We start from the raw sequence: 17,297 nt of genomic DNA, 5'->3' as shown, positions 1-17,297 counted from the left end.
GAGCGCATGCCAAAGCAAATCGGCATGCAAATGGACATTAATCAGCCTCCGAGTGTCACATCAGACGGAAGTTAAGAGTGCCGGTCAGGGATTACCAGGCAGACGGTTTTATTGTTCTCGGTTTGGATTTTTGGAACAATTGTGGTGCATAAAATCACAGCTCCAGATCATTACTATCCCTTTAAAACTATGCCAACCACTCTCTCAACCACTTTCTGTCCATCTGGACGAGTAGAATGAACCAGAGTTCAACCTAAACCATTCAACTGTAACATTCCGAAAGGGTGAACGCCAGCAAAATATTTAATCTTACCTCTAAATATTAATTTATTGCATTGTTTGCATAAAAGTGAGAGCTTTGAAGCACAGTCCTGTTTGGCTAAACGACGGAGCTAACAGCTAGAGTAGCATTACGGTGCATTCAAGCTCCATTCAGCAACAATGAGTATTGAGCGAATATAAACTAACTAGCACCATTGGAGCCAACGGCTAACGTGAACGGAGGTTGCACTGAGTTTCACGATGATACGTTTGAATTCTGTTCGGTAACAAATAGCATGAGGCAGAGCTACGTTTTTGCATTATGACGATGCATTCAAATGTCATCTCGTAAAATGTAGTTCTTGGCGAGAAACTTGAATGACTCCAGTTGTTTCTCAGCAACAGAAAATAGATATTAGAGAGGTCATTGTGACATATTTAACCTTTTCTTAAATCACACTGGTATCAGATCTGTCGGGGGCAGACTTTGAAACACTGAACATCCTTTTGCACATTCACACCTCGGTCGTCTCAGAGCTCAACGCTCGGCTGGCTTCCTCCACTTTACCGACGCTTCTCTTCCAAGAACTGAGAGACTTCTGAGATCAGCAGTGTTGCACAGATCTGCAGCTCTGTCTTCAAATGATATGTTACAGCTGCTGTTACAGATAATTACCAAGTTTCACCGAGGAAAATGCTCATGCACAGTTTGCTGCTGAAGGATAACGCAGCAGCCGTATGAGCACCCCGACTCTGCTTCAGGGCTGTTGCTAAGCAACCCAGGGCTACAGCATCTTATTTTTAGAAAGGTTTAAAATGCATCTCAGCACCTGGTGTCCCTGGTACCAACCAGTCCGACTACACTTTCATTCTCTGGCCTCTCAACCGTCAGAGTGTTCCTGCCCCCGTCACCTCTCCATCCTCCTCCAAAGTAGACTTCACACTGCTGCCTGTACATACTCTGACAAATCAAACAACTTATTACAACAAAGCGCAGCTGGAGAGCAGCACCGCTGCAGCCATCGACGTGTGCGAGAAAGCGAGAAATAACCCGTCGACCCCGTGAAGGTGTTAAGAGAGCGCGTTTAGCAGGAAACGCTCACGCTGCAGAGACGGCAGTGGTGTCAAAACCAGAGAGCCGAGACAAAACCGTACCAGGGTCTGTGTTTGCGCCGCATGCACTCCCCACAGCGCTGTGAGTCAGACGAGGGCCAACAGAGTAGTCTTTGTTAACCGAAGGGGGGGGTAGCTGAGTAATCCCCCTGCAGGCTGGCTTTGATTGGATCAGACAGGATAGTAGGCTCGTGGCCGATGGCGGAGAGGACTTCCCTGACCCACATTGAGAGCAGACACCTGGACCACTTCCTGCTACACAGGCTTCTACTCCTAAAGCCTTTTGGAGGCAGAATTTAAAAAGTCAGTTGTCAAGGATCTAGAAAAGAGCGTTCAAGTACAAAAGTGGCATGAAACAGTTGGTCAATGTGGCGTTTAGTGCAGATTGTTGCAACTTCTCCACCTCAGCAGAGGATTACTACCCTATTTTTGCAATTGTTTTGTTTCATTTCTGGTATTTCCACTGGGGGGGGGGGGTTCTTTTCCTTCTGCATCATAAAGACAACTATGTGAAGTGCATTATTCACAACAGTTTTAAAAGTGACAGATAACTCCTTGTTCTGTGCGTTTATTCGATATACAGTGGGTGCCGGTCTGCAGACATTGCCTGCTTTCTCGGGCCAGCCATCTGGTCCGTTGAGGCGGGGGTGACACACACACAGCAATCTGTCTGTCTGTCTGTCTGTCTGTCTGTGTGCGTGTGTGGTGATTTTATATCCGAGACAGAAAACCGCAGAAACCACAGAGCCTTCCTTCCTCTTTCTCCCACTACTACGACTCCCAGGGGGATAAAAACACACACAGTGCTGCAGTCACCCTCCAACGCCGCCTCCTCCTCCTCATCCTCTTTGCTTCTTCTCTGAGGTTAGGGTTTTTTTTTTTGTTTTGTTTTTTTTAACGCCGAGCCATTTATCAAAAATAAAAGGATTATTTCTGCATTTCTGAAGAAATGATTTATTTGTCCACATGACACATTCTTCCACCGGTTCAGTCTCCACACACAAAACCACTTCACCACCAAAAACCAATATTATCAACTCCTCAGATTTGCAGTTCTCCGATGCCGTCACCAGGAAAATGACGGAAAAGAGGAAAAGAATCCTTCTGCTTTCCATATTTGTGTGAAACCCTGAGGCCAGCAGTGGCATAAACTGGCAGTGAACCTGCAGTAAGTGCTTATCATCCATCTGTCTCGAGCACTCTGCTGGCAGCTATTGGGAGTCTGAATGCAGTCTTACATTAGCAGACTGTATATCCCAAAATAATGGTTTGTAAAGGTCTATCTGCGTCTCAATTTCTCTCTTGTTCTCTGCAGAACAACACTGTGCCAAAAAGGGCTTGGCCGAATCATCATTTTCAGAATATTCCAATGAAGCTGCAATAGTATGTCATTATATTTGATGTTATTGTGATTCAAAAGTGTAATTTATGGTGCTGTTAGATTGCTGCTAGACCGCCCCATACAGATGCAGGCTAAACGCCAACAAGCGAATGTTGGACTGAAAACTAAACGCTGCGTTGCTCACTGTGTGTGTGTTTAGGAGAGGGGTCGAGAGAAGGTGAATTATTGCAAACAATGTTTGTGAGTTATTAATAATAATTTGAATGTCAATATTAGGGATTAATGCTTCAAAATATGCGACGATTCTATGGGTCTTTAAAGTGAAATGTTTATGTATGAGATCAAAGACCAACAGAGTTCTTCTGTGCTGTAAAACTCTAAGCGGAGAAGAAGCTCTGGGCGTGTGGTCTCTGAAGGACTTCCTCTGAACTATGAAAGACAACGATAAACTGATTGAAGTGAACAGACCCCAGGGTGGTCCTGGAGATGCCCGACCAGAAATATGCCGCACAATATAGATAGAAGCCCCAAAGCTGAATCACACAGGAAAACAATTGCAACACCAAACAGGCCAAGTCCTGAAAATAGCAACACACACACACACACACACACACACACACGCACACGTCTGAACCGGTTGCCTTAACGACTCTGGCAAAGTCGAGAGAGAGCTGGTGGAGAATGTGCGAGGGGAAGGAATGAATGTGGAGAGTTGGGAGAGGGAGAGCGCTGCGTGGGATTCTCTGGCGAGTGGAGCGTCCTCGCTGAAAATGAGAGCGGAGGAACCTGAAGGCCAGGCACAGTCGGTAAATATTTAATGCTGCCGTTATGTGCCCTGAAACCAGCACATATGGAAGCTCCACTGAAATGTTTCTGCTTCAGGTGTACAAATGCTCCCAATTCTTCTTTTTTTTTTACTTCACACCAGTTTAAAATTCTGGATTTGTCTTCATTTACAAATCAATCTTTTTAAAGATCCACTAAATGTTTATCAGGCTTTCAAATGTGCCGTTTAAAATACCAGATGTTACTTTGGCATCGTGTAGCTTTATGTTTCCGATTCTATCATAGACTCACTGCGTTTGCATATTTCATGGAAAGCAGTTGTGGTGCGCGTGCGTGTGTTGAAATAACTGTATACACACTATCCAGCATGTCTGCCGTATGCATGCGTGTGTCCCAGTAGGCCTCTCCTCTACACCTCTTTGCCCCAGTTAGAAAGCTGTTAAATAATACAGCGGGAGGAAATCAGAGACGGCCGTGGAGGAAACAAACACGCACTCTGTTTGAATCATGGTCCGTTTGCCCCGTCTCCACTCGTGTCTTTTGTTCTTAAAAGCCGCTGTGACGGACGGCACCACAACAAACGATGCCTGCAGATCCCAAAAGCAGATCCGAGTCCAGCTCAGTGCACCTACAATGGTAGAAATGAGTCCCCATCAAAAAAAAACATGCACTGTCTTGGCTAATGAAAAAAACACCAAACACTAATGCTTTACTATTAAAGCTCTCCAACAGCCAAACATGACAAGGCTTTTATTGTGAAGCAGCTACAGCTTCCTGAACAACCCGTTCATGGAGATTAAAGACATTTCACTGCTCTGTTTAAACGCAGACAGACTGTTGTGTGAACTGATTGGACGGAGACGTGCATGTGACACATAGCTGATCTTGTCTGCCTCTTGATGTGGTGTGGCCCATTTGTCAAGGGCTTTTATTGTGAAAGGTCAGAACGGAAGCAGTGAAGCTGCTATGCGCTGCTATTGACAATGTGGGCGATAACGAAGTGTTTGCCGTTATTTTTTTTTTATATTATGTTCAGAAAGCGTAGGTGCAACGTAACCGTCTGCCACAAGAGACGTTTTGAAGCTTGGTCAGCGACCTGTCAATCACCGTGTAGCCCCGCCCTAAAGCATACTCTGCTTTATGGTCTGTTTGACTCTAAATGGATCATAATTTACTAAATGAACATCATGCTGTATTGAAGAAGACTTGAAACCATAAACTCATGTTTACAATGTTTACTGAGGGAATAAATCAAGAGAGAAGTAGAGTCATTTTCTCATAGACTTCTATACAATCAGAGGAGTCGCCCCCTGATGGTGAGGAGAGAGAATGCACGTTTTAAGACACTTCCGCATTGGCTTCATTCTTCAGAACCAGAGGTTTCCACCTGGTTGCTACGAGGAACCAGAAAAACAAAAATCAGAAATAGCTTTTTGTGTCTGGTGAAGAACCGAAGATAATCAGGTGTCTTTTTTAATGCCTGTCTAATGGTTTATCTGGAGCTGCAGCAGCTACGGTGCTAAACCCTGATGCAGCCCAACATCCCCTCCAGATGTCTTCCCCCTGTGCGCGCGCGTATATAAGCATATCCCTGATGTAGCATGAGGACCTCAGCTATCTCTTTGTTACCAGACTAGCACGGCCTGTTTGTTGTGTGTGCTCTCTCTCTCTCTCTCTCACTCACACTCACACACACACACACACACACACACACCTGTCTAGGTGTGGCCGACTATGCAGATACCCATCAAGCTTTATTCTACAGCAACAACGCTATTATCTGAACAGTCTGCTTCATGGATTCCTGAACTGAAACAGCCAAAGAAAATAAATCTTAATCTAAAGATCGGCATCATTTTGATCTTAAACCTCTCTTGTCAGACAGTCATTGTGCACGTTTGAACCACTGTTCCCGAGAGCTATTCAACTCCTTTTAATCCGTTCACGAGGACATTGTTTTCTTTAGGGCACCAATCTTGAAAAGTGTGTCTAACATTTGTGACTCTTAATTCGCTACCAAACGGCCAAATAAAGCAGCGGCCATGTCGGAGGTGTCAGGCGCATCATTCCCCACCGTTTCTGTTCATGTCAGGTCTGGACATAAACTGGTCATCTGAGCTGGGACGTAATCTCTGGGCGAGTGGCGGTGTGTGTCTCTCTCTCACACACACACACACACACAGATTAAGGACGACCTAAGACTATGTGAACAACACACACACACACCGACATGACAAGGTTTGTTCCACACTGAAATAAAAGCCATTTGCTAAACCTGGTACTAGATAAAAAGGAAATTACATCCTGACTTTTAGTCCCTGGTATGGGACAAGCTCCAAAATCACTAGATCCTACATTTCCCATAATGCAACGAATATCATCTTTATGTTAGACTTTACCAATCTCCACAGAACAACAATTTTCAGGCGGAGTGGTACTCCCTCCTGACTGACCTTTGTGTGTATAATCAGTGAAGTTCCCCCTTTAAAGTTTTAAGAGATTAAAACAGATTCAAGAAATGAACGACTGCCATCAACTTTTTATGTCTTTCAGCCCTTATTGTCACAAGTTAGTTTGACTATAATGACAAACATTTTACCAGAATCTAAATTAGCAGAAAAAGGACTCTTCGTTGCCGTCACTCAGAAAAATAGTCTCCCGTTTTAGAAAACTGCAGTAGTGAACGCAGCATGATGTTTATTATTTTTAAGCGGTGTAAGTGGAGCCCAATTACACACCTACGTAAAGTGGGGGTGTGAGTTGAGGTTACTGTAATTCCTCAATTTAAATTATATCGAGGCGTTTGTTTACGAGGAAGTTGCTAAAAGCAAAAAGTTGAACTGCAGCCTTTTCAATATTCCATTGTTTCCGACGTGTTTTATTTCCCCGCGTTCAACGGGCCTTCGTTTGAAACTGGCAGTAATTGAGGACATGATGTCCTGCGTTTGTTTACCGGCAGACACAACCCACAGCTTATTGACACAATTATTGATAGCAGACAAAACAATAAACTCAGAGCTAGTGTTAGGAAAACATCTCCTTCAAAACGACTGGATTTATTCAGGTTTCTAACCAAAAACTACATTTCATAAGACGACATTTGATCACATCACGATAAAGCTAGAATTTAGCTTTGCCGAATACTCATTTTTAACTCAAAGCAACCTCCGTTAAGTTGAGCAGCACTTTGCTTCATTGAGAGCAAATAACGCAATGAATCATGAATTTCATGTAAGATTAAATATTCTCTGGTGCATCATAATGTAACTCAGTGCACCCTCTGTTAACGTTAGCCATTAGCTCCGGCTGTGGCGCCCACCGGATGCTAACAGCTGACTTTAATTAGCTCTCCTGCTGATTTCAACACGGATTACTAATAAATAAATGAATCTTTCCAGAATTATCACGTGCGTGCCGGTTTGATCTTCCTTTAAATCTCGGTTGAGGATACAGAAGAAGAAGAAAGGGAGTCTGAGCTTCAAAATAAACCGCCATGGGCGCTGGCAGCCGACCAAATGGAAACTCTTACTCCCCATTGTTGCCGATTTGCAATTCATCAGGGGGAAATGCCATTTACTAATCCTCATAACTACGCACAATGGCCAAGAAGTGAGCTTATTGGGGGGGGGGGGGGGCCGGGGGCAGCTATGAACTGTATTTGTGGATTCTGCAACATTCAGATCCTCCTCTCTGACCCTGCACACACAAAGAGTTGGAGAGAAACAGACCGGAAAGAGATTTCTTTCAATGAGGGGGGGGGGGGGCTACAGTCCCCCACTGATCGGGTTGTGTTTTAAGGGGCTCAGTGTGCTGGACTCTTCTGGTCTGGTGGCATCTGAAAACATTTCTGCAAATAAATATTTGGAGTGACGATCAGTGCCACGGCTGGAAATTCTCACCCATGGAGGATTCTCCCTCTCGCCTCCAATCATGCAGACCACATCTGCAATCCTGCAAAACCCCAACTCCCCCCCCCCCCCCCCCCCCCCCCCCCCCAGTGTCTGGCAAAAAATAATTAAAAAAAACAAACAAAAACAGGACACCCCGCCCCCCTTTAGTAAAAGTAAGCCCCCTCCCACTGGCCTATAATGGGCCACCAAAGGAATGTTTCCCCCCCTGCATGCTCTCTCGCCGCCGCCAATGACAGAACGGAGAGAAAGACTGAGGGGCGTGGGGGGGACTGAGGGGATGCATTCCTCTCACTGACTGGTTCCTTGTTTAGATCCACAAGCTGATTCTGGATCGCTGTCAGCTGAGGGCTTTCCCACAGCTGACCCGGGATCAGCTGGCAGCGAGGGGGAAGGACCAAAGACTGCATCTTCCATCATCTCACATCCCAAGCTGCCCTAGAGACGGCTACTGCTGATCACTTACTCCTCCCAGTGTGTTGGGAGGGGAGGTTGTATGCAGCGGGGTCAGGACTCAACAAGCATTTATATATCGGTTCAAGTGGTGAGTATCTTTGGCAACTGCTGGATTATTCACTCGATAAAAAGGCCAGAAAACAGTCCCAAAATAAATCCCATCACTAGTTCCTTTTGCTGCCAGACAGTCCAAATCCCAAACATGTACAATTTACAATGATGTAAAACCAGAGAAAAGCAGCAACGTCTCGCAGCTGAGGAGCTGAAAGCGGGTAAACTTTGGCACATTGGCTCCACAAATAAAGCAGACGATTCATGGGTTCTTAAATGTTTCAGCCTTTGACTAATTGTTTTCACAAAATTATAATTCCAATTAAAAACGCAAACAATTTTGAACTCTCTTTGCACCAGATTTCCCGCATCAGTTTTATTCTCTGAAAAGCCATTTGAACAACAATCATCAGAGAGACCTCATTTGGGCTTCATATCTAGAACACACACGATGCATACACATCATCTGGAATATAATCTGGATTAAACTGCACACCCGATGAGCTCCACAGCTTTGACTCCCTCTTGAATCCGCCACTCCCCGGTCAGGTCGGTGCTGGCTACGCCGAATCAGCCAATCACACGCTCGCACATAAAAACAAACGGACAAACCAATTGGAGCGTCTGCTCCTTTAACTCTACAAACAGAGCATTGTCGATTGTCGTTTAGTGAGTCGGCTAGTTAGTAGACCATTTTTCTGCTCCATTCATTCTTTTTTTTTTAATGTTTTAGAACAGGAAAAAACAGACAGCTTATCGTGCAGCCAGATCTTAGCCAGCGTAGCGGCGATCGACAAAATGTCCCGAGCCAACCCGGGCCGTCTGAACCCGGCTCCGCCTGCCAGTCACGCAGAAAGCATGTGAAAAGTGGGCGGGAGGAGAACAAACTAACATTGTGTGTCCGGCTGCCCAACTTGGTAGTGACGGGAAAATAATAAATCTGTGTGTGTTTTGTTGCACGTCTGGGCACTGGGGAGGAGGCCGTCTACGCACAAACTCGTGCTGCTTGCTTTGTGACATCGGAGGACACATCCGCACTGAGACAACTAAACGTGGGACGAGAAAAAGATGGAGGTTTTTTTATGTATAAAACTGTAACTGACCATCTGACAGGTCGCGTTCAAGAACAGAAAGTTGCCCCCGTTCAGATCCAAATCACGTCTGTGCACTCGGGCAGTCAGCGTAGGAAAATGAAGGAAGATAAACGTCACAGTATTTGACCGCAACTGATTCGGCCACGAGCCGATTCGTGAGGAAATGCTCCACGGTCGTGGCTACGCGCTCCTGATACGAGCTGAGGGAAGGGAATAAAAACACAAGAGCTCCGACGTGATTCCAGGAATCAGTTTGCTTTGGCAGCACATCTGCTCTGATTAGCATGGCTCCATTTATCTAGTTCTTTAAATCATCTAAAGTTTGACCTTTTGCTTTGTTTTGTGAATCAATCAAACACTACTGCCGGGACAAATGCAGGTAAATGAGATTTCAAAAGTGCATAGCCTTGACGAATGAGAACAATCAACCGCCGATGATGACCCCTCTTCTGGCTTGTGAGCTTAACTGCTTCCCCGGTTGGCTCACCCGCCCACCTCGCTGCACATTCGCCACAGCCTAACTGTCGCCTAGGAGCAGCATTTACATGCGCAGAGCGGCAATGAAACCTCGGGTGGCGTCGCCGCATACCTTTGACGTGTCGCAGCCTGCTGTGGGTGCAAAGAGCGGTGAGAAAGACTTGTTTCGTGTATCGGGGGCGGGGAGCTTTGCCTTGCTACAAACCGGAGGCAGCTGGGCTCAGTCCAGGTACTCTGGGCTGTTGGGACATGCTGGAATGGCAAACAAAAAAAACAAAAAACAAAAAAACACTGTGCGACTCAGACGTCATGAGAGACGTTCAAAACAATTTATTCAACAGAGCAAATTAAAATCAAATGTCTCTGAAGCATCTTTTCTAACTTTTTACTGAAAAGATAACTTGTGATGCGGTGCGAGTATGAAGCATTTTATTTTTTTACATATATCCGTGTCATCACTCTGGCTTCCCTGTCCGTCCCGCTCTACATGACGGTCACCGAATAAAGAATGCCCGCCCCCCCGTGTTATATTACTCAACAGGGACAACGTAAAGAGTCAGCATGAGGAAACACTGCGTCCGACAAACCCGCTCCTGGTTTTGACCTCACGGACTAAGCCCCCGCACTCTCACACACACACACACACACACAAATCCATTCCCACACTCATTACATCCACTCTTCATATTTCCTGTGGGAGGGCATGTGCTCACTTTTGCGCAATAACTGGCACAGTGAGCGCGAATGCACCGCAGGAATTTGCCCTTGGTTCCCCCGCAGCTCAGGCTCGACAAGGGGGAGGAGGAGGGGAGGGACGACGTGTCCCCAGCCAGGCCGGTGCAACCAAACACCTATGAGTGCAGGTTCAGGGTTGGACCTCGACCCAGGTTTTCACAACCAGCCTCGTTCAGTTAATGATCGGCAGGTTAGGTTTTTTTTTATTTTCTTGTTGAGGAAACTTTGACCCGTGCGCTGTCTAGAACAAACACGCAGAGAGTCCTCGCGGGCCGTCCAACCGCCACGAGGGGAAGGGCGAAAGGCCCGGCACCGCCCGAGAGGTTCTGATGCCAATCGACAGCAGCAGGAATGTCTGACGTCGACGGCCTAAAACGCTGAGTGGCCCGATAGAAATGCACGAGTCAATGCGCGGCATGCTGCTGCACCACTAGTAAAAGTATGCCAGTCATCCGGCCGGCGAGTGAGTAAGACGGGGGCGGTTAGCATGAAAAACACACCCCACTCAAATCATTCCACTCCGTCAGGCAGGGGCTCTTCAGCATGCCGCCTCTCCACTCCCTCATGGGAGAGGGTGATGCGTCCCGCGTCGCCACGTCCATTTTCATGTTGCACGAGCTTGAATGAGTCTATATTTTGAGGCATGATCATTCAGCACAGCAGGGGGGGGGGGGGGGGGGACACAATGCGTAAAAAACAAGGTCACCTTTGTCTAGTGAATATCAGAGGAGGAACATTCGCGGAATCTGTTAAAAAAAAAAAAAAACCATGTCGAGTAAGAGGAAGAGTTAGAGGATGAGGAGAAGTTGGACGGCGAGCTGATGAAGGTGGGGGTGGGAGAGTGGAGTAGGAGTAGGAGCTGCTGGTTATAGACGAGTAGAAATAGCACAACGCTGTGTGCATGAGGATCGGTTAGGTAGTGAAGAGGAGTACAACTGTAAAGGATTGGTATAGTGTTAGGCCAAAGAACAGGGGAACGATGTTCCACGTGGTACCGAGTGGGGTTTTGTGCTAGTTTGTCGTCTCAATTTGTGCAGAATAGTTACTGGAGCTAAAAATAAATAAGAAATCTGCAGCAAGTGGCCGTTTAGTTCTGTGCGGTGTCTGGCTACAGAAACTTGCATGTCCCAGAGCTGTGGAGAGAACATTTTATTTTGTATTTATATATTTAACAGGGACAACACACAGGCCCTGTTACATTTAAATAAAGTGCGACAGATGCAATGTGTGAAGGACTTGTAGCCGAAGCAGATCATGTCCCTGGTTAGACTTTTAAGAAGATAGATATCTATCACAAACGTTTTTACATATGTGTGCATATGGGTGTGTTCCCTCAATCATTGCAGTGTGTGCATATCTGTACAACAGGTGTGCTCAACATAGCTCTTAGTTTAAAACACCTTTGCTGTTCGCAGAACATCCTGGTTTACCAATCCACGATGGACAATGTGTCATATAGTCATTTCAAATGTTTGAGATTCATTTCTGCTCTAAAAAAAGATTGCCATTAACTGATAAAAAAAAGCTGCTAACCATGCTAGGAATGTCCCCAGCAGGCCAATGAGTTAAATCACTAACTCCTCTCAGTTAACACGAACGACTAAACGTGGGACGCAACAAACCGCAGCAGCTTCAGGGTTAAGTGATCTGCATATCGGCCCCTGAACGGCGTCTATCGGTCGGCTCTTCTTCCAGCAGCCTCGGTGTTATCGGCCTCCGAGCGGCCAGTTAAGCCAAGCGGGACAGGAAGCCTCGATAACGCACTAACCATTTCCAAAAAGCACAGTATCTCTCGCTATTTTAAGCCCCAAATGTCAGCACAACCACAATTTAGATTTTTTTTTTGCAACAATGTGGCGCCGTGTTTCCGCTCGCGGAGAGGGGGAAAAAATCTCCCTTTTTAAAAAGGAGTGAAAGCTAATGTTTAGACTTTGCTCAGCAACCCGAGTTATTACTTTTCATTCACGGGGAAGGGGGAATCACAATACAAGATATTAGCATTTAACCTGCGGGGAAATAAAGCAGCTGTACACGGAGGAGACGAGCGAAGAGGAGAGCCGGGCTGGGGGGAGAAAGAAAATGGTTGATACAAAAAAAAAAGAAAAAAAGTGGAGCATTGTGAGCTGAGCTGCGGGGTTTAGAGGCCCGTGCTCGGTCTCTGACCTCCACTCCCCGTCCCATCCCTCCCCTGCCATTTTCTTTCCGCCCGCCGCCGCCTCCTTCTCAGCCCGGCTCGACTCGGCCCAGCTGGGCCCGACTTTAGGTTCCCTTACCTTCCTCTGCTGTTTCTCCCATGCCGGGTCCAGCAGTAGGTCCCGGTCCCAGTCGTTTTCTGGCTCCATGTACATCTGCACGCCTCCGGTCGAGGATTGATTATTAGCGTGGTAATCTACCATGTCAGCACAACCAAACCTGAGTGCGACACAGAGAGACTGACAACACGTATGAAACAATTTAGACGTAAAACATAAAAATGAAGAGCATAAAAAAACGCAACTACGGCCTAAACAAGGAGGAACGTGGAGGGATACACGACACAGGGAGGTGTCCGTCTATCTCTCGCCGCTTTCGGTCTAGAGTGAGTGTCTTTTTTTTTTTATATATGATGAATATCCGGCGTGTGCAGTCAGAAAATCTCCGCTGCTGCTGTGAGAAGAAAAAGCTTTCCCTCGGAACTGTGAGGCTGCTGGGAGGAACCGGCCGCTCCTACAGGCTTGAAAGCGGCACCGACAAGCTTCCGGTGTCGCCTTTCAAAGTAATTCACGTGCGCGTTTTATCTCTCCCCCACACCAACACAAACTTCCACAAACACCTCTGAGGTTTTATTGTTTAATTATTCAGGGGAGCTTTTTTCTTTTTCTCTTACACAAATGTATTATATTTGCTTGGATAGGACTTTTCTAAAAAAAACTGCACAGCTCCTCCATATACAATTCTGGAGGTATTGTACATATTTTTATAGTATTATTTCCTTTTTATTGTATTTCTCTTCCATTCTATATTTTTGTTTCTTGTACATATTTTGGGGTACTTTTGAAATTGTTATTATATTTATTTATATATATATCTTTCTTTTACCTTATGTTTTCATTCTTTCTTACTATGTTTATGTTATGGAATACAAGGAACACACTAAGGCGTATTCCTTGTATGTGCAAACCTACTTGGCAATAAAAAAACAACAACAAATGTATATAATCAATTCTGAAAATGTCCCTAATATCCATCTTCCATAATAATGTGAATGCCTCCAACTTGTATCATCAATTTTAAACGAACAGCAAAGTCAATTTGGGGTGTATTTTGTTATTTTGTTTAAATCCTGTTTGTGTAAATCCTCACACGAAGTTATGGTATTTTATTTTGAAGGAACGTCACGTATGTCGCCCTGTGGAACTGTATTCGTGTGTAAATTGACACACCTGTCTGCAGGAGCTTCTATAGGCCCAGACAGCTCATGAATATTCATACACTATTTGAACGTGAGCTTCTGCACCAATCAAACATTGTAAATCAAAAAAATAAAAAATATAGATATATATATATATATATATACACATACATATATATATATACACATATTTATACCCAACCAACAGTCACACCCGTCTTATCAAATAAAACTGCTAATTAATCTGTTGATCGTTTTACACAAACATTATGACTGTTCAATTTCGTTTAAGGTTGAGACGAGTAACCTTTGCATGTGCAGGGAAATAAGAGTAAAGAAGCCACTTTGTGAGCAGAAGGGTGCAGGTTTCTGTTGTTAAGGTGCCCTTGAGCAACATATTTGACTCCAAACTGCAACAGTCGGTCTCATCTGTTGCCAGACTCGAACACGACTTGTATTGAGAAGTTTTTTTCGGTGTGATTTTTCTGTAACAGTGTGACAGTGCAGCGAGGAGGTGTTGCTGAAAAACTGTAATCATGCTCCGAATCCATCCTCTAGAGTCGAACAGTTAATACAGGCCCATGTTTTAGTAAGTAGAATATCAGTATGAGTATTGAACCAGGACAGGAAGAATGATATGTTCTTACAGTGGCGGACTCATGCTGTCTGAGGGGCATGGGCATAAAACGTATACAAAGGGCACTGGTGCAGCATGCGGTGGGGCACCAGCGCGCAGAAAATACCCTGTTAGGGGGCCTTTGATTGCTTCTTCTCCACTGGAAGGGGTTCCTATGGGGGCACTTCTTATTTCAAATGTATCTACCATGTGTGCATCCAGGAGGATACTTTTGCTGCAGTTTGATCAAACATGGGGGTTCCCCCCTCTGACCCACCAGTGTTTGTTTGTGACTTCTCTACGCATCACCAGCTGATGCAGGGCCAGAAGGTGCTCTTTAATTTGAATGTAATGTCCTTGATTATTGTCACTTATTGAAAAAACGTTTTTCCTTGTAAAATATGAAATAGCGTCCAGTGTCTCAGCCTCCGCTGATAGGGGAAAAAATGAAACAAGCTGAAAAGGGGAAATCAATTTTTAGTGGTTGATTCATGTCCAGCCGGTGAACCATCAAGAGGTCAAGATCCAAACCTCTCGAGAGCCACTGACCCAGAGGACTGACACTCATAAAACAGAGAAGCCTGATCCACGGTATCATCCATTACACGGAGGCTCGGTCTGATTTGGAGGGTGGCTGTCTGCCGCCCCCCCCCCCCGCCTGCAGGAGCCACCTTCAGAAGTAGGTCATGCTCAGGCTGTCCTGGCCCATTAGCGTCACTGCGGCCCAGAGCGGCATATAGACTGCAGCAGGACCCTGCCTCAGCTCTGACGTTGTCGTGTGATGCCATATAGTGCAGCTCTGTGATTGGTCAGCTGGCTCATTAGCAGGAAGGTGCCACTTCTGAATGGAATGTTTTTGAACTGAACAAAGACAAGTAGAGTTCCAAATGTAGCCGGTGATGTTTACATCGGAGCTGACGATATGAATGCCGAGGCACACAAACTCAGTCAGTGTTTTGTGTTTGCAAGCAACACATTCTCACAGTCCTCAGTTTGTTCAAATGTCCTACAAACGTGTTTTATATAATCATACAACAATATTTCACATTACAACACATTTTTATATAATCTTACAAAGAATGACAACATATGCCATTAAAAAACTATAAATTAATGTTTTATCTGTTTTGTGGAAACATTTTTCTCTCTCCTGAAGAAATGGTTTCTAGAAACTTCAGTGATTCTCCGGCATTGATCTGAGGTACAACAGATATTTCAGAGACAGATATCTCAAACAAAAGCTCTCAGCATGGACAGATATCAGTCGAGCTAAGTGGAAAAACATGTTTTTGCTTTTTTGTTCTTGTACTGGCTGCCACCGTTGTAGATTTGTTTATACATTGAATTTTGGGAGTGTTTGTAGTTCTTTGTTTTAGGGGTCAACTGAGCCTTTTAGGGTTATATTTGTCTCGTGTTTGTCATCCGGTGGTTGAGCCCATGCAATCCGTTACTCGGAGCGCAGAGGGGCGATGGCTTTTATTTTCATCCACATAAGTTCCTGCGAGATCAAACAAAGGAGGCAAGTTTAGTCGTCTCATATTCATTTCAATAAAGCACTCTGAGAGGTGACAGAGAGACAGAGTGTCGTTAGGGCGAACTTTCACGTGCAATCCTAAAACAACAGTAGCTACCACACTGTAAAAACACTCTGCATTAAACATGTTCCATCAGTTACACACACATACGCGCACACACACACATGCACATGCACACACACACGCACACACTCAACCTCTGGTATTTGTAACTCTGACTGTTCTCACTTTAAAGAATGGTGGAGGACGGATATTTACACATACAGTACCAGACATCAGCAAAGAATAGAGGGCCGTTTCTCACAATATCTCCTGTAGTCAGGTCGTTCACACACATTCAGAGAATGTAGAGAAGCCACAGAGAAGTTCTTCATAACCAGACTAGCACACAAATATCCGGTGTACATTTGTCTAATCATGGAAACAAAACTGACAAGACCCAAGAAACCAGCTAGACGTAAATACTCAGAAGTAGCAAAAATGTTTGAGACATTCATTTGAAGAAGTAAAAGCATGCAGGTGTTATCAATAGTAACAGTACTGATAGTGCAGTGTAATGTTCCCTGTCAGTGTTTTACTATTATATATGATGTTTGTGGATTAATATAACAGCTGCATTAATGTGAATGTTGTATTTTACTGCTGTAGATGTTTTAACTCCTTTATATCCTGTTGGTTAGGTTAATCTACATCAATGCATCTTATTCTATAAGATCACCACGTTTGTAGCGTCTCTGTCCTGTAAGAACCACATATCTCTAAAAACACAGTTTTGTGTCTTTGTGGTCATTCTGTCTCTTTACAGTTGTTTTTGTGTCTTTTTGTAGTTCCTTTTATTTTGGTTTTGTTCGTTTGGCCCAGTTTGTAGTTGTTTTGCTTCTCTTTGTCTTTTCCTCATCTCTTTGTAGCTGATGTTTGTGTTTCTTTGTGTGGTTGTTTACCCCCGTTTCACAGTCATTGTGAGTCTTTTTGTCTTTTTGCAGCTGTTTGGTCTCTTTATAGTCCTTTTTATATTTCTTCCTGGTTGCTGAGATGTAGTGGAGTAGAAGTATAATGTAGCGTGAAATGGGAATGCTCAAATAAAGTACAAGTACCTTGCGTCTGTAAGTACAGTAAGCAAACGTTCTACCACTGTTTGCAGAGCTGGGACGATTTAAAGTAGTTCAGTTATAATGTATTTCTGTCCGAAATGAATTGTGTGTTCACCTTTCCAGAGACGCACCGCAGCCTTTAAACAAACTGAAGAAGGACTTCACACACTTTGACTCCTTTATTCTTTATTCACGCAGCGTGAGGCTGAAACAAAAGCCTAAACAGAAGTAATGAGGTCAAAACCTGTGTATATTGTTTTACAATGAAGTACACGTCAGATGAACGGATCCTTTTGTATTCAGGTTATCACTTTACTGCTTTAAGGCATCACAATAAAAACATGTAAAAAAGAAATGCATAGTGGAGGACAGTGAAATGATGAGTCAACTTAATTATCAATCAATTAATAGACTTGTTGGCATTAAAGTAATACACACAAT

The 17,297-nt window shown here is 44.6% G+C and overlaps 1 protein-coding gene across 2 annotated transcripts in view; it reads right to left on the bottom strand.

Annotated features, from left to right (window-relative positions):
* Positions 1–12,920, bottom strand: part of LOC116392231 (alpha-actinin-4) — a 43,362-nt gene extending 30,442 nt beyond the window's left edge. Inside the window, exon 1 of one of the 2 annotated variants that reach the window (XM_031863478.1) lies at positions 12,497–12,920. In XM_031863478.1, the coding sequence (XP_031719338.1) occupies positions 12,497–12,619 (123 nt within the window). In that variant the 5' untranslated portion in view covers positions 12,620–12,920. The remainder of the gene's footprint in view (positions 1–12,496) is intronic. The other variant, XM_031863479.1, reaches the window with a different exon arrangement.
* Between the last annotated feature and the right edge of the window lie 4,377 nt (positions 12,921–17,297).

The sequence above is a fragment of the Anarrhichthys ocellatus genome, unplaced genomic scaffold, assembly GCF_004355925.1.
Source record: "Anarrhichthys ocellatus isolate YVR2014 unplaced genomic scaffold, GSC_Weel_1.0 scaffold29, whole genome shotgun sequence".
NCBI classification, from domain to species: Eukaryota; Metazoa; Chordata; class Actinopteri; order Perciformes; family Anarhichadidae; genus Anarrhichthys; species Anarrhichthys ocellatus.
Note: the sequence above shows the minus strand (reverse complement) of the source record. Positions and strands in the feature narration are given on the sequence as shown.